Source organism: Larimichthys crocea, chromosome VIII (genome assembly GCF_000972845.2).
Source record: "Larimichthys crocea isolate SSNF chromosome VIII, L_crocea_2.0, whole genome shotgun sequence".
Lineage (NCBI taxonomy): Eukaryota > Metazoa > Chordata > Actinopteri > Sciaenidae > Larimichthys > Larimichthys crocea.
The window spans coordinates 6,850,969-6,872,995 of NC_040018.1; the positions used below are offsets into that span (position 1 = coordinate 6,850,969).

At 41.4% G+C, this 22,027-nt stretch overlaps 2 protein-coding genes across 2 annotated transcripts; one reads left to right on the forward strand and one right to left on the reverse strand.

The window, feature by feature from the left end:
* Positions 1-9,772: 9,772 nt before the first annotated feature.
* cdkn2aip (CDKN2A interacting protein) lies at positions 9,773-13,826 on the reverse strand. Its single transcript, XM_010741282.3, has 4 exons — positions 13,678-13,826; positions 13,138-13,399; positions 12,941-13,065; positions 9,773-11,599 (listed from the first exon to the last, which is right to left on the reverse strand). The coding sequence occupies exons 2-4, from the start codon at positions 13,395-13,397 to the stop codon at positions 11,010-11,012; spliced, it is 975 nt and encodes a 324-aa protein (XP_010739584.2). The 5' UTR covers positions 13,398-13,399; positions 13,678-13,826; the 3' UTR covers positions 9,773-11,009.
* A 629-nt stretch (positions 13,827-14,455) lies between these two features.
* On the forward strand, positions 14,456-22,026 carry tubgcp4 (tubulin gamma complex component 4). The gene is made up of 18 exons (XM_010741280.3): positions 14,456-14,919; positions 16,976-17,104; positions 17,200-17,322; positions 17,434-17,487; positions 17,561-17,617; positions 18,064-18,143; positions 18,215-18,416; positions 18,506-18,671; positions 18,761-18,885; positions 18,993-19,043; positions 19,114-19,219; positions 19,820-19,927; positions 20,107-20,251; positions 20,342-20,519; positions 21,074-21,208; positions 21,286-21,402; positions 21,482-21,621; positions 21,715-22,026. Exons 1-18 carry the CDS (start codon positions 14,842-14,844, stop codon positions 21,719-21,721), a joined length of 2,001 nt encoding a protein of 666 aa, XP_010739582.1. The 5' UTR covers positions 14,456-14,841; the 3' UTR covers positions 21,722-22,026.
* The last annotated feature ends 1 nt before the right edge of the window (position 22,027 follows it).

The following is a 22,027-nucleotide window of genomic DNA, read 5'->3' on the forward strand; positions in this document are numbered from 1 at the left end:
GCGTTTGAGTGAGCCAGTTTCATCAGAGTGTTTGATGGTTTTTGCGACTGCACTTGAAGACACATCCAAAGTTCTTGGTATTTTTAAGGATTGACTGATCTTCATGTCTTAAAGTATTGATGGACTGTCATTTCTCTTGTTTGAGTAGTTCTTGCGGTAATATGGATCAATACAGTGGTGAAGTAGGACCATTTACTGTATGCCAACACTACCTCTGCACAACACAACTGATGGTCTCAAACACATTAAGAAGACACGAAATTCCACACAGTTTTGACAACATTAAAATGCACACAAATGGACAAGTGACACCAAGAAACCAGGAATATTCAACTTGCTTTGCCCGAGGGACACTTAATAAATAATAAACAAACATACATTAATCATTTTTATCAGATAAAATGAATAAAAAGTTAAAATGCATTAACATTAAAACATATTTCCAGCTGCATTCAAAAGAGTTTATACAACATTAAACATTGAACCTTTTCCATCATGCATTCAAATGTTGGAAGGATTCATAAACATAAACCAATCATTAACTGCGTATTTAAATATTTCCAGCATGTGTAGGCTAACATACAGGGGACATGACCATCTGTCTTGTCGTGTGTGCTGCTGGGCGTGGCCTTTCCTCTCACCTGATTATCACCTCGCCACCTGCTGCTCATCAGCCAATCAGCCCCGCTGTACAATCTTCCAGACTCTGCCAGATAATCCAGTCTCCATCGTGGTCACAATTGCACGGCCAGCCTTGTGAAATTCTGCGAACTCATTTTGTAAAGCCTGCCTAACCTCGCTCTTCCTGTCCTGCCAGTCATTCCCACGCCACTTCTGCCAGCTCAGAGAGTTAATCTGTTGAATTTGAAGAATAAACACCTCGTCATCGCTTATCATTTGCTGAGTGAAAGCCTTTAGCTCTCTTCTTGACTCCTCACTGATGTTTTGGTTAATTTTTTGCAGCCTGGACGGCATCAACATATTCCACATTACTGCACTTATCTTCAATCCAGCCTTTCACTCTGCTACCTGTCAGCAGACATTAATAATGCAGAGGAGACAAGTACCAAATGCTGACTTGTTCCATCTTCGCTTGGCCGTGTGCGCACACTCTGGATGTGTGAAACCATTTGGGAGGTAAACATGGACCTGAAGGCAGACTGTAGTTTGTGCTGTCGATCAAACTGACCACGCTCTTTTTTTTCCTGTTTGTGCTGGAAAATTTCCTGGAAAAGCATCATTAATATTTCACTGACAGATGGAAGGACTCTCTCTGCGTTTAACACATGAAGGACAAACTCTACTTCGCAGAGTGTTAAGATCATTTTTTCTCACAGAGCCTGACATCATTTCGAGTGATCATGTGTGAAATTGTAAAACCTCTTAAAATTTAGCAGCTGTGCTGAGCTCAGGTCCTCCTATCCTCATGTCAAAGTGTCCTTGGCCAGCAATTTGCAAGGTATCTCACTGCCAACGGTGTGTGTGTGAATGGCTGAATGAGAGGCTAATTGTAAAGTGCTTTGTATAAAAGCATTATAGAAATGGACTGTACTTATATAGCGTCTTTCTAGTCTGCCGGCCACTCAAAACACTTTACAGTACGTATCTCATTCACCCATATTCACACACTGATGGCATCTGCCATGCAAGGTGCCAACTGCTCATCGATTTTTAGGATCTAACCATTCTTACACATTCACACACTGATGGCACAGCCTTCGGGAGCAATTTGGGGTTCAGTATCTTGCCCAAGGACACTTCGACACTGGAGGGGATCGAACCGCTCTACCTCTGAGCCACAGCCGCCCTGCAGCCATTCACCATTTTAATCTTCTGTCTTATTAACCCACAAACCGGAGGAATCTGCAAGCTCATGTTTTTTTTGCTCTGGCAGATGCAAACAGATTTTCACCTGTCCTGGATCTGGTCGGTGCCAATCACAACTATTTATCTAATATGTTACGGTATTGATATGATGACTGTACAGGGGACCGCAACGTTACTGGTCATTGAGGCATTTTGTATACATATAAATAGATATAGAACTGTTTCTGTTTAGGCCAAATCAGGCGCTTCAGTGAAAACGCAAATGTTACCATTCATTTGAACGGGGCTAGTGAGGCTGCAAGGTATGCCAGTAACCGCTGGCAGAGATAATAAACCAGAATTACGTTTTCAAGGAGCTCAACCTGATGTCACACTGTGGTGGCCAATCCGATGCTACGATCAGACCATTCAAACTCCACCACAGTCAGCCTGAAATATCACTAAATGCAGGCGCTATCCTGGTAGAGTTCATGGACTACTCTTTGATACTCTCCCAGTTGTGTTCTGGTTTGGTTTATTTTGTGCATCCAGCTTCTACAGCTGTCCCTGGCCTGCAGTCTATGCTGCAAACACCGACACCAAGAAGTTTCCTTTGGTTTGTGTCTGTTTGTTTAGAGACAGAGAGAGAGACAGTTGTGGTCGAGCGACAGAGACAGTGAATGAAAGTTGTCCCCTTATTCCAGACTGTAATACCTAAATATATATATAAACATACAGTAAATGAACAAATATGGGATGGACTGACATTTATGGCCTTCAGAGGATGAATCTTACTGACCTTGGTGATTCCATCACTTTTGGCCTCTAGCACCACCAGCAGGTCAAAATTTCACTTATCCAGTGACAGATCTCAACATCTCCTTGATGTTTTTGGTACAAAATTATCAGAGTTGTTCGGATTCTTAAATCTTAATGACTTGGTAATGCTAATGAGGTCTTACCTCCACCACCACCATGAGGGGAAAAGTCTCAGCAACTATTGCACAAGTTGATAGGAAGTTTGGTAAGTCAAACATTTACATCCTTATTACTTTGCTGATTCTCTGTTTTCCGTCTAGTGTCGCAAGTAAAAATATTTTTGGTTTATGACCAAACATCTGCAAATCAAGAGAATTAACAAGAAAATTATCTTATGGTTATGACAAAAATAAAATAATTCAGAAGAAATTAAAAAGATTCTTGCTTCCCTTTTCATTCTCCTGGCTGTGGTGAATGCATCAATACCACACATTGTCTGATATGTTTGACATCTTTTGATATTTTAGATGAACAATGTCAATTTCCTATGGTCACAGCTGGAGCACGACAACACCATCTCTCCATTATGATACTTTTTATTAAACCATAGTGGATTCAATGAAAGTATTTTATTGAGATGGTGTTTTTATCTGCAGAGGGAAAAAACATGCCATTTCGTCGGAGTTGACATGGAGTTGACAAATCCACCAATAACCGCTTAATGTGCTAATATTATTAATATAAAACTTTGGATGTGTCTTCATATACTATTTTCGAACATAGTAAAGTAATAGAATGTTATTTTAGGGTTTTATCTGCACATTAATGTACACATATAGCATGCAATTACATTATTTTACAATATACTTATTATTTGTAGAGCATGGGCAGGCTGTGGTCTGCTTACTGAATCTTTTTCTTTTATCTGCTTGTTACTGAATAACTTTTCAGCACGTGTGTTATATATAGCACTTGTCTACATGATTGATTGATTGATGTAAAATCTTAAAGGTGCAGTGTGTAGTTTTCACTATTGAAAATATACACACTGGGCTTCTTATAGAGCAGGGAAGAAGTTCACTGTTGCTTTTTCAAATCCGGTTCACTTGGACCATCAGACCAAAAGTGCACCTGTGCACATTTTTCATGCCACAGCATCCTGTCTCTCTGCCTTTCCTCCGTCATTAGTGTAATACATTGCAGTACAGTGTTATCTGTGGCAGATTTGTCCAAAACAGACATCTTCCAATCAGATGCTAGATACTGTGACATAACAGAAGGGCTTCAGAGCACAGAATGAAGAGAAGCTCAGCTTTGCAGTGGGGCTCCTAGAGGAAATCAATGTGGAAGTTCTGGTACTTCTTATCAGTTATCACAGTTATATCAGTTGTCACACGTGCAGAGTTCAGGAAGAAATCCTGAATATTTGGTGTTATACTCTTAGGAATATTGTAATGGCTGTGTTTTATCTCCCACTACTTCCACTGGACATTGATTTTGTCTGCATAAGCCAGTGTGTAGGTAGTTGTAGGAACACACACTGCACCTTTAAGATTTGACATCAATCAATCAATCAATCAATCAATCAATCAATCAATCAATCAATCAATCAATCAATCAATCAATCAATCAATCAATCAATCAATCATGTTAGGTAAATGGTCATCTGATTCCATAGTAATATTCAAATACATTATTCATGACTTTTGTATTAAAGGAAAGCATGGCTAGAGAGAAACTGTCAGCTGAGGAGTGAAGGAGAGGAAATTAGGGCTGTCAATCGATTAAAAAAAAAAAACTAATTAATCGCAAACATTTCTGTAATTAATCGTGATTAATTTATCAATACATTTATCAATAAATTAATTGCATTTTTCTGAGACTGAAGCTTATAATGAATATGTATTTATGTAAAATGATCAAATTAATGTAGAATAAACACAGAGAAGGTATATTTCAATTCATTCATTTTATTGGCTTAAGGTGCACATATGCACAGTGCAAAAAAGCCAGAATGAGGAAATATACTGACGAGTGCCACACTCCTGTAGTGTAGACTGGGTGTTTTGCTTTGAGGTGATATGTTAAAGTCGTGTTACTTCTGTGGAATTTAAATTCGGCTTTGCAAACTGTGCAAATTGCCTTGTTTTTGTCCAACGAGCCGTCGGGCAACTTTTTAAAATGAAATGTTCCCCCTAAAAGTCCGTCCTTATCCATCTTTCCGCCATAGACTCTCCTTTAGTTAGGATAGATCATAGACATATATACATAGACTCTCCTTTAGTTAGGATAGATCATAGACATATATACATAGACTCTCCTTTAGTTAGGATAGATCATAGACATATATACATAGACTCTCCTTTAGTTAGGATAGATGTTTGACCGTGCATGTGACCAAAGGTAATGGGTCAGCCGCCACCGGAAAGTAACAAAACCACGTTAATTGCATTAATTTTTTTTTACGCGTTCATTGTTTAAAATTATTCGACAAAATTAACGCCTTAATTTTGACAGCACTAGAGGAAATAGAGAGTGCCAACGAAAGAGAAGAGAAAAATTAAACAGTGACCCAGAAAAACAAACATGCCATGCAAGCAGAGGAAAGTACGGAAGCCCTAAAAGGCCATACATACATACATTTTATTCCACTCATTTTCCCGTGATAACGAGATAATTTCCCTCTGTTTTCTCGTGATAACGAGATAATTTCCTCCGTTTTCTCTGAAAACGGATCAATTAATTCGAGATTCAAGAAAACACAACGCTAGTAGTGTATTAAATCAAGTGCGTATCACAGAATGTATGGCAAATGCATTCAAGAGCAAACCTATTATTCCACTGTAAAATCCCTTTGATCCATAATTTCTGACAAAGGTTGATACACTTGATCCCAGGACTATTCTGACTGTTCGCTCACTCAGTATAAAGCATATTTACTGCATCATTTTGAAGCAATTCATCCTCAACGTTCATTATTTTGAATTGAAAAGGGCATTATGTACAATATTTACTCTACTGTAAAATCCCTTTGATCTATAATTTCTGACAAAGGTTGATACACTTTGGCTAATCCTCACTCCAGTCCTGAGATCAAGCATGCATTTGCCATACATTCTGTAATACGGTCGCACTTGATTTAATACACTAGACTATCGTTTTGTTTTCTCAAGATCTCAAATTAATTATCTCGTTATCACGGGAAAACAAAGGAAATTATCTCGTTATCACGGGAAAACGGGTGGAATAAAATATATGTATGTATGGCCTTTTAGGGCTTCCGTAGAAAGACAGAGGTGGACGAGGAGAGTTCAAGACAAAAAAGTAATACAGATAGACAAGATGGGAGACAGGGCACAGAGGCATCGGAGAAAGTATTGGAGAGAGGCACAGAAAAGGTACAGACAGAAAAGGTCCAGACCAAAAAGGTCCAGACAGAAAAGGTCCAGACAGAAAAGGTCCAGACAGAAAAGGTCCCGCAAACGTGCAGTGCAGGAGGCAGACGCCCCCTCCCCACAGATAGTCCACAAATTGAAAATATTCTAGAATACAATGCCAGAGAGTCTAAGTATAAGACAAGGAGCTGTTATTTCTTAATCTATTGTCACTTCCATCTGTTTAAAAAAGCATTTGTTCATCAATCAGAAATGCAAATACAATTTTCTCAACTCCGTCAGTTTCCCATCAACACCGTCAAATCTTCATCAGCACCGTCAGATGTATGTTTTTGTAATTCTTTGTTCAGTTTTTGTTGTTTAAGTAATAAAGGATCATCAGATCTACATCCTCCTGTGTCTTATTCACTTAAGGATTTTTTTCTTTAGTGGCAAAATAAAAGATAAAGTTTGAAAATGCAATTTTTTTAGAAATCTGTGTATTCATAACAGTGTGAAATTAAGCCTTTAGTTTATATATTATATTTTATTACATATCAGAGTAACTAAACATTCACACCAGAACTTAAGATTCTTGTTGGGCTATTATAATTATATAATTATATACTTTTAGTGTGTCTGACAGAGTTGACACAAATCAAGTCTTTAAGGTAGACATGTGAATTTGTTTAATTTAACCTCCAGCCTGCACCTTTACATTTACCTACATGAATATATAACTCTAATCAACACAGTGTAAAGTTTTGTCCCGACTCTCAAGAATCAGTGATGGATTGCTGAAACCATTATGTCTGATGACTCACTGGACAACCAGAAACATTCACGGTGGTTGAGCTGACAATAAGACTGTTCATCTTAGTTCCTGAACAGCAATACTTTCTCCAGACAGCGAGGATTTGCTATCGATTCCTCAGGGAATTACCTCCAATTCCGATGGAGATTGCATGTGTGGATAGGAGCTTCTTTTTTTTTCTCCCCCACGCTCTGAGACAGTTCAAACCTGCGGCAAACGCCCATCGGGAGAAATGTTTGTTTGTGTGTGATAATTTGACAGAGATGTAAAGAATGACAGATAGAGGACTGATAGAGAGGGAGAGAGAGGCCGAGGATGATTGAGAGTGTGATGGATGGAGATACAGAGCAGGTGACAAATGATACAGTCTGAAATAGAAATTGCCCGCTGAGAATGACATTGTTGGGTGTAGATCGCTCGATGCATCAACACCAGACAATGCTTAAGGCGGAGAAGTTGATTTATAACACGTGAACATTAATGACAGACACAGAACATGAATTTAGTTTGCTCGGTCTGTGTGTCAATACATAAATTCATATACAAATACAACCCGTGTGTAACGTGACTGTTATTATTACAGCGCCTGAAAGAAGGAAATATATAAATGTTTAAAATACAGTGATTGTGTTGCGAGCCTCTTGGCTGAGATATATAAATCCAACATCCCTGATTTGATCTGGTCAGGGACATTTGTTGAATGTCATAGCTCTCTCTCTGACTACTACTACTACTACATTAAATACAGTAAACACTGATCAGTCATAACATTATGACCACCTTGTGTAAGTCCCAGTTTTTGACACAAAAACAACCCTGACCTGTCGAGGTATAGGACTCCACTAGACCTCTGTAGGTGTGCTGTGGTATCTGGCACCAAGATGTTAGCAGCAGATCCTTTAAGTCCTTTAAGTTTCAAGGTGGAGGCCTCCATGGATTGGACTTGTTTGTCCAGCACGTCTGACAGATGCTTGATTGGATTGAGATCTGGGGATTTTGGAGGTCGAGTCAACACCTTGAACTCATTGTTGTTTTCCCTTAAACCATTCCTGATTTTTGAGGTCGCTGCCATCAGGGAACACTGTTTCCATGACAGGGTGTGCATGCTCTACAACAATGCTTAAGTAGGTGGGATGTGTCAAAGTAACATCCACATGAACTGCAGGACGCGATTCTTAGCAGATTATTCGCCCATGATGCTGTGGCCAGTTCACTGCTTTTCCTTACTTGGACCACTTCTCAAATCAAATTAAATTTTATTTGTATATCCCAAAGTTACAAAGTACATTTGCCCCTAAGGGCTTTACAATCTATACAGGGAGTGACACCCTCTGTCCTAGTGAGGAAAAACTGGCCCACTTCTGACATACAGACCAGTGCAGACCAAGGACACCCCACAAGAGCTGCAGTTGTCTGAGATGCTCTGACCCAGACGCCAAAGTCACGTCAAATTCTGCTGCAAGACAATGCAGTACTAACTACTACAAGAAAACACAAGGTCTGATGTACTCCTGTTTTCTGTAAAGTACCAAAATAACATAGAGTACCATAAAACGTTCTATTAACAAAGCACACACTACGAAAAAGGTACCACAAAATGTACAATAAAGTACTAAAATACTACAAGGTTTCATTAGGCTAACCGAAACACATCACACAGCAAAGTACCATAAGGTACCTTGAAGTACCACATGTTACCACAATGTGTACTACAGAGACCAGCAACGTATACCACTCAGAATCACGTTTGTACAGATTGTTGCACTCGTTCCAGCAGGTTGCAGTACTTGTAGTACAGTGTTGCTCTGCACTTTGATTATTTAGGGTGTGATACTCTGGCAACATGTGGGGCTGTTGTAGTACTTCTGTGTAGGATCTTGTGGTACATAAATGTTCTTACTGCTTAACTGTGGTGGTCATTAAAATTATTATTATTTGTAGTAATAGTATCTATCAGACTGCCTGATTGAAAGAGATTTATAGTGGTAATATTACATTTCTCCCTTCATCTTAAACAGAGTAATAATAGGATATAGTATAATTATAATATCAGATATCTTAATATATTTTATACTCACACAAAAACAAACACCAGGCAGTTCATTCTTAATAACCACTGCTGCCCTCTAGTGCTCACACCTATTATCAAACCAGAAAGTTTAAGAGGCAGATATTGTACTTTTTTACTCCACAACATTTATTTGACAGCTTCAGTTACAGCACAGATTATAGATTATCAACACAAAGTAAGAATGAACTAACAAATTATGATAAATTATTTGAGGTTAAGCTACTTGGCAGTGTGTAAACATTAAAGTAAAGACATTAATGCATCAATAATTTCTGCAAAAGTATAATTTGATGCCAATACACTCTTAATTTAATAAGATTTTGAGTTATAGATGTGAATACTTGCAGCACTACATGGCAGTGAATCACAGACTGATTCTAGGTTCTACATTGTTTCTCCTCTCTCTGCTCACCTCTCGGCACAGCTACATGAAGCAGCTTATTTTAAGCATCGACCACATTAGAATGTAATGAAGTGAAAAATATCACAGTGCAGTCATGTGAACGCAGTCCGGTCGACTGCGATGATGAGGCCGTGTGTGAGTGTGTGTGTGTGTGAGGGGTGGATGAGGTGAAGCATGAATGCCAGTCCAAACCGCTGAGAGTTTATAATTATTTGATCGACACTGTTGGCATCTACTTGACCGCCTCTAATGAGGAACCGGGTCTATCCAGTTCAGCTGTGTGAGTGTGTGTGAACTTGCCAATTAGCGCTAATGAGAGGCAGAAGGCGACGCAGTTCAGCGTATTGATTTCAAGAATTAAGTCTCAGAAGAAGTTGGTGATTATCAGCTATGAAGACACAGAGGTGGAAGAATCAAACACGCTTCACTCGGTTAAATTATGTTTATTTAAAAAATATATAGAAACAGGACCACTGGTGTAAACATACAGTAACATGGAACAGTGTGGATACTCACACTTCAATGCAACCCTGTTCACCTTCAAACCCAGGACTAGGAACAAAAAAACAAAAAATAAATCACACATCACAGCAGCACTTCAGAACTGTACACGCTGAATTGAACTGTGTTTTGTTAAATACTTTTAACATAGTGCAGATCTGTGATCAGTGAGATTAAACAATGAAATTAAATAAAAGCCTTTAGTACGTCTGTGGACAGTATGAAGGGTTACTGGGGAGAAACACGAGCCGAAAACCGTAAGAACAAAACTCACGCTTCGAGTTGATTTGTTGTGGCGTTACTTTGATTGCGGAAACGCGAGTCTTTGTGACAGTTTTATGAAGAGTTGGACTGACTGGAAGTGAACTGGAGCTCTTGTTAAACAACTTGGGTCACATACCGACAGCGTTTGGAAGAGTGGGCCATAGAACGCGTTCAAACGGTGAACGGGTACGATTAGAAAAAAAAAAACAAGTGTTGGTATCTGAGATCCAACAGTCACTTGAAAAAACTGACATATGAAAATAATGTTTGCATTCATACAATACTACATCTTCGAATATGTTTGTGTTCGACTGGTGCGAACACTAAAGACGAATCCGTCGTGTTTAGAAAAAGGTTCGACTGCGTCCTGCTGCAAACATCTGTACCCCAGAAGAAAGACAGAGCAGTTGTTGGTTTTGTTTCCCTTGTAACTGAGCAAAAATGGAAGCAAACAAAGTGAGAGGTCATCAGCGAAATGGAACAAACACTAGGTGTGACCGCACCCGCCACAACAGCAACGAACGAAGGGGGAGGATATATACACGCAAGTCCTAATACCACGTGATGGCCAAAACATCTTTTCCACATAGTTGGGATGAATAATCGCATCGATATGATCTCAAACGTCCCCTAGAATACAAACAGGTGGCATTTTATCCTCCCTTTATTTCAACTTTCCGCCAGTTTACGGCTGCTTGACTTTTAAATGATGGCACATGTTCCGACTCAACGCGCTTCATTAAACTGTTTGCCGTTTTATAAAACGCTTGAAAATGTCATTGATACAGTATAATAATGTATCCCAGATATTCTAAACAGTGTGTGACCTGTGCTGTGATACCAAAGTGTTGTTGGAAACCCATGGTGACAGTCAAAGTTACTCAATGATTCTAAAGTCCAGTTATGATGGTTCGGCTGCTTTAACAGTCTGGTCCCGACACGCTCATGGATTTCTTCAGTAGCTCCGTTCAATTAAGTGTCACTTGCTCTCGACAGGCATCGCAGCAGGTCTGCGCTCTATGAAGAAGCGTCTTCCAGCTGCTCGTCCTGAAAAGGGTAGCTGAGCGCAGGAGGAAAGCCCTGACTCCGAGGCTGCTCGTCCAACAACACCAAATCCTCCACGTCTTTCCCTTTGTACCTCCGCCTGCAGATCTTTACTGTCACTTTCCGCCCCTGAAAGACTTTTAGGGCCTCTTTGGAAGCCATGGCTTTGGACGCGGACTCGTCACGCCCGTATCCCGTCCCCATGTAAACAGTCTGACAGCGAATCTCACACACGTGGCCTTCCTTCTGCGTGCGGCCCGCGGGCAGGCCCGCAATGTCCTTCAGTGGCACAAAAACACAAGCCAGGGTCTGTTTACACGACTCCACGCAGCTACGGAGTATTTCAAAATGGTCCAAGTTGGGTCCAAAGCCCCCCGCCGACACCAGCTTCCATGCCACCGCCTTGTAGAGGCGGTTGAAGAAGGGCTGGTGCTCTGCTGGAGCCTGTGGAGGAGGTCCTGATTTCTGACCCGCGGGCCTCGTAGATGTCCTCCCAGCAGGTCGACTGTCAAGCTCATTAGGCCCACATTTGGCTCTCTTCACACAGCTGTCAGCGTCACCCTCTGCAAATGATGACACGACACAAAGAAGTAACATTTAATGAGGAAACAGACTGCGGCCGCAGGTGTGTAAAAGTTCGGTAATGACACTGAAACCCTGCTGGAATAGAAAACAGCACTGAAACATGTCAGTGTTTCAAGACAAGCTACGGAGCCTTTGTGTTGATGCAAGCGGTCCTTCACACGATCTAACGTAGGCACGTCATGTCTCACAGAAAACAGAGTAATAAAACATTTAGCTGGCGTCACTTTCTGGCCATAAAATAACAGATTTTAATCATTTTGATGCCACACTGATTTGTAATCAGGCGGATGGTGTCTGTCATTCCCGCTCGTACGTCATACTTCGCTCTTGCACTGTGTAACTTTGTGCTCCGGGTACGCTTAGTTTGTTAGCCGGGCTGCCCAGACTGTGAGCTCAGACGCAGGGACTGCCAGCTCTGGTGTCGTGCCAGAACAGGAGCTGGGCAAACGGCCAATGTAACCGGAGCTCAGCAGCTTTAATGGACATAATGGCAGAGGATTGCTATGCAACACTGCCTTAAAATTTATCGAAATAATGGAGGTGGATGCTGATGGGAAAGATTTGTTGCATCTCCCCGTCTCTGACTGACAGCACATTTTACAGACCATCTTAATCTGTACCTCGTTGCTTTTGAGATATCCAAACCGCTTCCATATAACTGACATTGTGTTGCTCTTTTTATTAACAGTTTGCTCAGCATTGAGGGATAACCTGAGTTCTGTGTGAAGGAGCTCAAACAGGCCGAGATACATCAGCAGAGAGAGAGAGAGAGAAGCAGTAAGTAGAGAGAGGAAATACACTTTAGTAGAAGATGGGTGTGTACTTTGACGTGCAAGCCAAAAAACTGCAGACTGACTGGTTTGTTTTTTACCTATATCGAGAAAAAGCATCCCGAGTTTATCATCGTAACCAATGTAAATGTTATCACAATCCCATACTGGGAGCCTACACTGATGCGTTTCATCACAGCACAGTCAGATGATTTAGTTCACAGCTCAAAAACACACAGTTTAAGTGTGCGGCATCGCTTTAGATAAAAAAAGGACAAGTGGTTCATTGGGTGGACTTGTCATTTGAATACTTGCAAACAACATGCAAACACGTCAACAACATTTTGTGGGTGTCTTTGTTGCAGTTTTTAGAGTTTGCTCAACTCTGCTCTAGTTTGTGGTGGTGCTGGATTACATTCTGTAGAAATGTACTTCTCGTATTTTGTCACACTTGTCTCACTATGGTGTCATTTTTCGGCTCACAGCGGCTCCTGGTTAGTTCAACAGCATCACACACCAGCCGCATTACATAAACATGCATTGTATTACCAGTTGTGGCGCCGCGCTTTCCTTTGGCCATGACTCCGTCCACTGTGGTCCTGTGGACCGGAGCGTCCTCCACAACGATCCCCTCGCCCATCTCCTTGATCTTGTCCATCACGGCTTGTGGATAGCTGAAGAAGGAGAACAGAGACAGCTCACCATCTGCAGGTGTTGATCTCTCTGTCGGTCAGTGTGTATCTTACCTGCAGCCGAGGAAAACGTGATTGGCCCACACCATGGACAGAGAGAGCAGCCTGTCCAGACTGCTGCTGCCGCTGCTGGGCACTACTCCCGGCTCCACGGTGGGGAAAGCCTCCATGTTCCTCAGTATGAACTCTCTCCGAGCAAACCACTGCTTGTTGGTCTCACAATAGCCCCTGAAAGTGTCGACCCACTGGGCCAGCTCCGGGTTCTGATCCAGGTATTCAGAAACTAAGTCCTCTCCGCTCTTCTCCCCCGCCATCCCTGCAACAACAAACATTACACACACACACACAGAGAGAGTTAGTGATTAAACCAGCACTTAACATAACCAGCTGTGTGTCTAGTTGACCTAACTAGTTCATGTTCTCCAGGGTAACTAACGTTAACTTGTGCTAGCCGAGTCACAACAGCTCCCAATTAAAAAACAAACAAACCCGCGCTAATAATTAACATCATCTTATATTAATGAAATCAACGTGACACCCACAGCTCGTACACTCGTGGGTTAGTAATAATTTTAATTAGTAACTACGACATACCAAGCTCTCTCTCTCTCTCTCTCCGCTGCGAGGTGTTGCTAGCTAGCTACATGACCGAATGATGACGCAAGACTGACGCCGCTGCTCGCGGGGGGGGGACTACAATTCCCAGAATCCCTAGTAGTACGCTAACTTATTTAGCTTTTTTTTTTTTTTTAAGTATTAAAAGCAACAAATACTGCTTTATTGTCGTATGTTAGCAACGCGAAACCCCAAAAATAACGTGCGTGATAAAGTATGTGACGCTTTTTAAATAAAGTAAACGATAAGCGAATACGTCATTTACCCTTAAAGAAAAAAAAAGTAATGTCGGCTAGCGGCTAGGTGTTACGGTTTAACGAGTGACCGTGTTCACTGTGGCGACCGTTAGAGCCGAATACATCCGTGGTTGACGTAGCGACAATAGGTGTTGATAAGAGGAAGACAACAAATGTCAAAACACCCCCGATTAGCTCCTAGTGTCTCAGTTTGACAGCGGGAGTATTGTCTTTTTTTGTTTCAACAGCTACGACAACTGTCTCCAGTTAACACGGTCACTCGTTAAACCGTAACACCTCGTCTACAATTCCCAGAATCCCTAGTAGTACGCTAACTTATTTAGCTTTATTATTTTATTTTTTAAGTATTAAAAGCAACAAATACTGCTTTATTGTCGTATGTTAGCAACGCGAAACCCCCAAAATAACGTGCGTGATAAAGTATGTGACGCTTTTTAAATAAAGTAAACGATAAGCGAATACGTCATTTACCCTTTAAAAAAAAAAAAGAAGGAAAAAAAAGTAATGTCGGCTAGCGGCTAGGTGTTACGGTTTAACGAGTGACCGTGTTCACTGTGGCGACCGTTAGAGCCGAATACATCCGTGGTTGACGTAGCGACAATAGGTGTTGATAAGAGGAAGACAACAAATGTCAAAACATCCCTGATTAGCTTCTAGTGTCTCAGTTTGACAGCGGGAGTATTGTCTTTTTTTGTTTCAACAGCTACGACAACTGTCTCCAGTTAACACGGTCACTCGTTAAACCGAAACACCTCTCGTCCATGTCCCGTCCCGTCTCGCGACACACAAGCGCTCGGGTGGCGGTTTGTTTTGGTGCGTGAGCAGGAAGCTAACCGCTAATAATAATAATATTATTATTATTTTAATGAATTCAAGGTGAATTAAAATGATCCACGAGCTGTTGCTGGCGTTGAGCGGATACCCGGGCACGATCTTCACCTGGAACAAACGAACAGGGTTGCAGGTAAAACTGAAACGCGCCTCTGACATGTTAGCTTCAGCGTGTCTTTTTAGAGTCACTGCTCACTTCATAACATAATAATATAACGAACAAACCTTTGAAGTGAGTCTTAGCATCAAGAACTTGGTTTTTAATGTAGATACATGCAGAAGGTAGAAGAGCCTATGGGTGAATGCATCACTTGTACTTATTCTTGTGTTGCAGTTACAAGTTACAAGTATTACAAACACAACATTGGTCAAATCAAATCAAATTTTATTTGTATAGCCCAAAGTCACAAAGTATATTTGCCTCGGAAGGCTTTACAATCTGTACAAATAAACACAAACATATTATACAATTACAATGACTGACAAAATGGCAATGAATTACCATGAATGATAAAATGACAATGAATTACAATGAATGATGAAATGACCACAGTAGCAGTGGAGCCTGTGATAGAGACACAGATGCACAGCAGCAGCAAATCATAAACTAACTATAAGCTGTAATGGAGATATGGTAACAATAATGACAGTAGTAATATCTCAGCTTATGTCCTCTTATGTCCTCCTCTGTAAGTCGCTTTGGATAAAAGCGTCTGCTAAATGCAATGTAATGTAATGTAATGTAATATATGTAGTGGACGTCATGCAGGACCACAGCAGCAGCCACGATCCACGAGAACCTGCTGGATGAGAGAGCACAGAAACCTCAGGGAAGAAGTTTAGTTAGTAACATGCATTAGAGAGAAAGAGAGACAGAGAGTTTTGGTGCACCATACATAGAAAAAGGCATGAGGTGGATAAGTTTAAAGTAACTACAGTTTAAATAGATTTAAAGTCTAAGGGCAGGAAGTACATTAAACTTCTATCCATGCAAAAATATATAAAATAAAATATGCATAAACTCTGTACAGGAAGAAAATGTGCATTGTTATTGTCCATATTTATTCTGCACTATCCTTTATCCAAATGTCTATAGATACACATATCTCTCTCTATATATATCTATATTTATGCATATATATCTATATATATATATATATATATATATCATTAGGGATGCACCGTATGAAAATTTTCGGCCGAAACCGAATAAAAATTAAATGGTTGGCCGAATACCGAAACCGAAAATAAAATGCGGTTGTTAAATTTTTCATTTTTTTTTTTTTTTTACCATTGCATAAATAGCCTAGAATAAATTTGTAGACATGTTTTTTCAAAGAAAGTAATGTTTATTTATATCCTTCAAATATTCCAGTAGATATAGTAATTCGTATTAGTTATTATTTCATTTATACTGTTAGAAAGCCCATGTTGTTTTAATCACTGTTAATTTGTTCTTGAAAGAAATTGCATTGCATCAATTGCGTCAGGCCACTATTCGGCCACTTCACCGAAAGCTGAAATGCACTTCTGGGCCATTTTCGATAATCCATGTCCAAGAGTCCATTTCCCCGGATAAGATGGGTTTTATTCGTTATTTGCCACTATAAACATGCTCTGACCTCCTCAAGCTTTTATTTTGGCACTTCCAGTTACCGGCATTTGAATTTGCATTTTAGCTAAATATTTAGTTTCACCCGAAAACATTTAGATTCAACATTTTTAGATTTAGATTTATATTTAACATTTATATTATAATTTAAATTTAGATTTATTTTAACATTTAGATTTAACATTTTTATTTATATTTATATTTAACATTTAATTTAGATTGATTTAGATTTATATTTACATTTAGATTTAGCATTTAGATTAGAATTTATATTATATATATATATATATATATTATATCTATCTATATATAGTCACATATAGAGCTACACATTGTCAAACATACCCAACCTGTGCATCGTTTATCTACAGGCAGACATCCACTCACACTTTATCCCAAACGTTTATAAGACTTAGTGAAAGTGTGGAGAATACACTGTTTGTATACAAACGTACAAACTGATACATTTCACTTTAACTTGACTAGTCTACAGGCAGAAGGAAGGGGTTCGTGTGCACTGCAGCAACCTTCGTGTGTCAGAGGTACATGAACATAAGCCCCTTTGTTTCACCCACAGGTGTCCCAGGATCTGCCTTTCCTTCACCCCAGTGAGACCAGTGTCTTAAACCGGCTCTCCAAGCTGGGCTCAGATTACATACGCTTCACAGAGTTCATAGAACAACACACCGGCCACGTGCATCAGCAAGTGAGTGAAGATACTTATTTACTCAGGAAGATATAAAGATATAAAGATGTTTAGTTTGTTTAAAAAGTACCAATCTAAGACGATTTGTTCTTCAGGAGCATCACACAAACCAGCCCAACCAGACAGGACTTCATGGGATTTACTTGCGGGCTTTCTGCACAGGTCTGGACTCAGTGCTGCAGCCGTACAGACAGGCCCTGCTGGACCTCGAACAAGAGGTAAAATGATGACTCTGCCAACAGGAATAAATGCTGAAGCATGCTACAGGATGCTCATTTAACTTGTGTGTAACCTGTGTGTGTGTGTGTGCGTGTGTGTGTGTGTTTCAGTTCCTCGGAGATCCACATCTGACAATATCTCATGTGAATTACAAGCTCGATCAGGTACAGACCCTCACAGAGGAAAGTCTACAGTCAAACAACATCTGTTCGTCTAACGCTGAACCTTTTGTTCCAGTTCCAGTTGCTGTTTCCTTCTGTGATGGTGGTGGTGGAGACTATAAAATCACAGAAGGTAAGGACTGCCTGTGAAGTAGTTTACCAGGGAAATGTAGGTTCAGAGTGCTGCCAATGTTGCACACGTTTAAGAAAGGAGAAATTGTTTAACTGACAGCGATTACAACAGTTCTACCTTCACTTTAGCAGAAATATGTCAGGTTTGTGTGTAACTGCAACATCCTCCTGCTCTTGTTGCATGCCGTTCCACCTTTATAACCACAGTAGCTGAATAAACACAAGATACCCATGAACACACATTTCTCCATAGTTGGTAAGCAGCAGTAAGATGCCACGATGTGTCAGTTACTTGTTCTGATTAAGTGCATGAAGGTCATTAACAGAGACACACAATCATTCACATTTTATTTAAGAGCCTGAAACATGACGGAAAAAGCGAGAGCTCCAAGAAGAAAACACATCTAACAGCTGTGTACGCTTTATGTCTCGTGTGTGATGTTTCAGATCCACGGCTGTCAGATCCTGGAGACGGTGTACAAGCACAGCTGTGGGGGGCTTCCCCCTGTACGCATGGCCTTAGAAAAGTAAGTCTGATCAGGACCACTCAGAATATAACGTAGGCTTGATTTCTGATGATGTTTTGTGCATTCTGCAGGATTCTCGCCGTGTGCCACGGCGTGATGTACAAGCAGCTGGCAGCCTGGATGCTGCATGGATTACTACTGGACCAAAGCGAGGAGTTTTTTGTGAAGCAGGGGCCGAGTGCTGGAGGAGCTGCTGCCAACCAGGAGGAGGAGGAGGAGGACCTGGGGCTGGGAGGTTTGAGCGGGAAACAGCTCAGAGAACTACAGGACCTGGTGAGAACACAAAGACCCCCCCCCTCCATCCAACACTGTACAAGAGCTCAATGCTTGAGTGATGGATTATGTCCTGTGCTGTGTTACAGAGGCTGATCGAGGAGGAGAACATGTTGGCGCCGTCTCTGCAGCAGTTCTCCCTGCGGACAGAGATGCTGCCCTCTTACATTCCCATCAGGGTGGCTGAGAAGATCCTCTTCGTGGGAGAGTCCGTCCAGATGTTTGAAAACCACAACCACAGCCCATCTAGAGCCGGTGGTCTACAGCGCTCTGATCTGAAGTGAAGTCTTGTGCTCTAATTTTTGTCTTTTTATGACACGTGGTTTTGTTTTGTTGATCTTCAGGCTCAATACTGAAGCACCAGGAGGACATGTTCGCCGCCGAGCTGCACAGGCTCAAACAGCAGCCTCTGTTCAGCCTGGTGGACTTTGAAAATCTGATCGATCGCATTAGGAGCACAGTGGCAGAGGTGAGCTAATATTATTATGCTGTTACTCTCTTCCTTCAACCAGAAACCATAAAAGTTAGCCTTCTACACTTAATAAATTAAAATGTCACAATCTTTCTGACTCCTAGCATCTCTGGACGTTGATGGTGGAGGAATCAGATCTGCTCGAGCAGCTCAAGGTTTGTATTAATTACTCTTCCGGTTCTGGATTATTAATCACCGGCGCTGACATTTGTACGTCCTTTTCAGATTATCAAGGACTTCTACTTGCTGGGTCGTGGCGAACTCTACCAGGTTTTTATCGACCTTGCACAGCACATGCTGAAGACGCCCCCAACAGCCGTCACCGAGCACGGTAAATAAAGATCGCTGAAGTCGCTTTTCTCTGAGTCTTTTAAGAGTTACAGAATAAATTCCCACTTGCAACAACTGGCAACCGCAACAGGATGTAACTGTCCAGTAAAATGTAATGCTTTAAAACTCCAACAAATGAACCGGCTGAGGTATTGGTAGACTAGAGAGTTAGTGTTTTTGTCAGTGGAGTGGCATTAGTTTCTGGTTAAAGCAAAGAGGATCTTACTCCTTAACAGAAAGATAGATGTGTAGGATCCTTTCAGTAATGTTGCTGGACACTTATAATAACAATCTAAACAGGCACTTTTAGTGGACGGACGTGCACAGTTGCCCTGAAGGTTTTGCAGCTGCAGAGCTCTCGCTCAAGAATTGTTATTCACAGAAACATGGGAAAATGGAGTCAAGGTACAAAAATACAGTGACACTAAAGTCAGATTTCCTTCGTCGCCTGGCATCCGGTTGTTGTTTGCAGGTGCCTCGCAGCAGCAGATATCATCCTGCAGCAGCAGTTTTTAACTTTAGTAAGCGTGTTTGCCTTCGGGACCCGTCGTCACAAGAAGAGCTGTGTATGTTTTAACGTCGTGTGATTTCTCGTCCTCAGATGTGAACGTGGCCTTTCAGCAGGCGGCTCACAAGGTGCTCCTGGACGACGACAACCTGCTGCCTCTGCTGCACCTCACTGTTGACTACCAGGGCAAAGACAGCAAAGGTGTGCTGACCACAGCTTTCTGTCGAAGTGACTGAAGTGATGTGAACACAAACAGAAACCTTTTCTACTGAGATGATTCTCTCTTTTATTTGGTCTTTAGTGCCATCTTGTGGATTTCTGATGAATGTTACACAGTTGACAGATTCTGTGGTTGAAGCTTATTCCGCCTGTTCTTACAGAGGCGACAGGCCCCAGAGATGGAGCCACTCCTCCACAAGACACCTCCCCTCGTGAGATCCCTCCCACGGGTTGGGCGGCTCTCGGCCTCATCTACAAGGTCCAGTGGCCGCTGCACATCCTCTTCACTCCTGCTATCTTGGAAAAGTGTGTACTTCTCTGGCTCCTTATAGGTGTAATGTGTATCTGATGGCCTGTTTAGTCCACCTGCTGAGCCTCCTGTTTGTCTGCCCTCAGGTACAACGTCGTGTTCAGGTACCTACTGAGTGTACGGCGGGTGCAGTCGCAGCTGCAGCACTGCTGGGCTCTACAGATGCAGAGGAAACACCTCAAGTCCAGCCAGACAGACGCTGTGAAATGGAGGCTACGCAACCACATGGCCTTCCTGATCGACAACCTGCAGTATTACTTACAGGTAATAATACAGTGACATGGTGGTTCCACCTGGGGGACTCGTGGATGATTATACACTAAAGAGAACATAATCCACACAGAGATCTCTAAATCCTTATAAACAGAAATATGAAATACTGGATAATAATCTAGATAATGTTTAATCAAACTTTAAACTTTCAGTTTGAAGTGTGACGTGGGACTATAAAATAAAGCGAGAGACAGAATCTAATAATAAAACATTTGTTTATCTTATTAAAGATGCACATATGAACTTTAAATTTAACTTTAAATTTAACCAATTTTATTAGTTTTATTTTTGTATTTGATCATGATGATATTACTGCAGCTGAAGATTTGTGTGACTGTTATTGAGTGTTACCGAAGGACTTCAACAAACCTGCTTCGTCTTTGCTTCTAGATTTTAAGATCAGCGGCACTTCTGCATCCACTAATGGTTAAATGTGAAAGTAGAAATCATGCGTGCGCACGTGAACAATTTACGCAGCTTTATAAATCATGCGTATGATTGGAGCGTTGCATCAGCTGAGCTGTTCTCCTGCCGTTTGCCTCTAGGTGGATGTGCTGGAGTCGCAGTTCTCTCAGCTGCTTCAGCAGATCAACTCCACCCGAGACTTCGAGAGCATCCGACTGGCCCACGACCATTTCCTCAGCAACCTGCTCGCTCAGTCCTTCATCCTCCTGAAGCCGGTACGAAGCGCTGGAACCTTTATCTGCTGCTGAATTTCTTTTTTTCAGGCTCATTTAATAAACGCTTCTGTCCTCAGGTGTTCCACTGCCTGAACGAGATCCTCGAGCTGTGTCATAACTTCTGCTCGCTGGTCAGTCAGAGCGTGGCGTCGCTGGACGAGAGGGGGACTGCTCAGCTGGACATCCTGGTCAAGGTAGAGCCGCTCATGTCTATCTGTCCATCTAACGCTGGCAAATGTAAAGTTCATTCATACGAGCACGTTCAAATTTCAGGGCTTCAGACGGCAGTCCTCCTTACTGTTTAAAATCCTTTCGAGCGTGAGGAACCATCAGATCAACTCCGATCTGGCTCAGCTGTTACTGCGACTGGACTACAACAAATACTACACGCAGGCTGGAGGCACCCTGGGCAGGTAGGACGCACAAAACCACCTTCAAATGTAAATACTAATGCACGAATCAAACCGAGGTCAGCGCTTAATCCATTTACATTTCTTTCTTTTCAGTGTTTAAGACGATCACAGTGGATTCTCTGCTAACTCTCACACTGAACACGAGAAGCTCCCATCAGTCTCGTCATGTGACTGAACCAGAATACTAAAGTTAAAATGATCTTTAAAGGGTTAGTCCACCAAAATAATCCGATCATTTTCCATTTTCATTTTGTTTGTGGCGCTTACAGACAATAGTTTTTCCGACTCTTAAAACAGATTTCAGGGGGACTGTTTCTTTGGCAGAAAGTTGAGTGTGGATTGTGAACGGTAACCAGACAAAGCTAAAGTAAAGCTTGACTGAGCTTTACAGACTGAACCATAATTT

What these genes read in the sequence shown, in the direction of transcription:
- cdkn2aip (XM_010741282.3), bottom strand. Translation starts at nt 13,397, where the DNA reads ATGGCGGGGGAGAAGAGCGGAGAGGACTTAGTTTCTGAATACCTGGAT. An exon ending in CACGTTTTCCTCGGCTGCAG is followed by an intron (nt 13,066 to 13,137) that starts GTAAGATACACA and finishes CTCCTTCTTCAG; the next exon opens with CTATCCACAAGCCGTGATGG. An exon ending in AAAGCGCGGCGCCACAACTG is followed by an intron (nt 11,600 to 12,940) that starts GTAATACAATGC and finishes CATCATTTGCAG; the next exon opens with AGGGTGACGCTGACAGCTGT.
- tubgcp4 (XM_010741280.3), top strand. Translation starts at nt 14,842, where the DNA reads ATGATCCACGAGCTGTTGCTGGCGTTGAGCGGATACCCGGGCACGATC. An exon ending in ACAAACGAACAGGGTTGCAG is followed by an intron (nt 14,920 to 16,975) that starts GTAAAACTGAAA and finishes TTTCACCCACAG; the next exon opens with GTGTCCCAGGATCTGCCTTT. An exon ending in ATCTGCTCGAGCAGCTCAAG is followed by an intron (nt 19,044 to 19,113) that starts GTTTGTATTAAT and finishes CGTCCTTTTCAG; the next exon opens with ATTATCAAGGACTTCTACTT.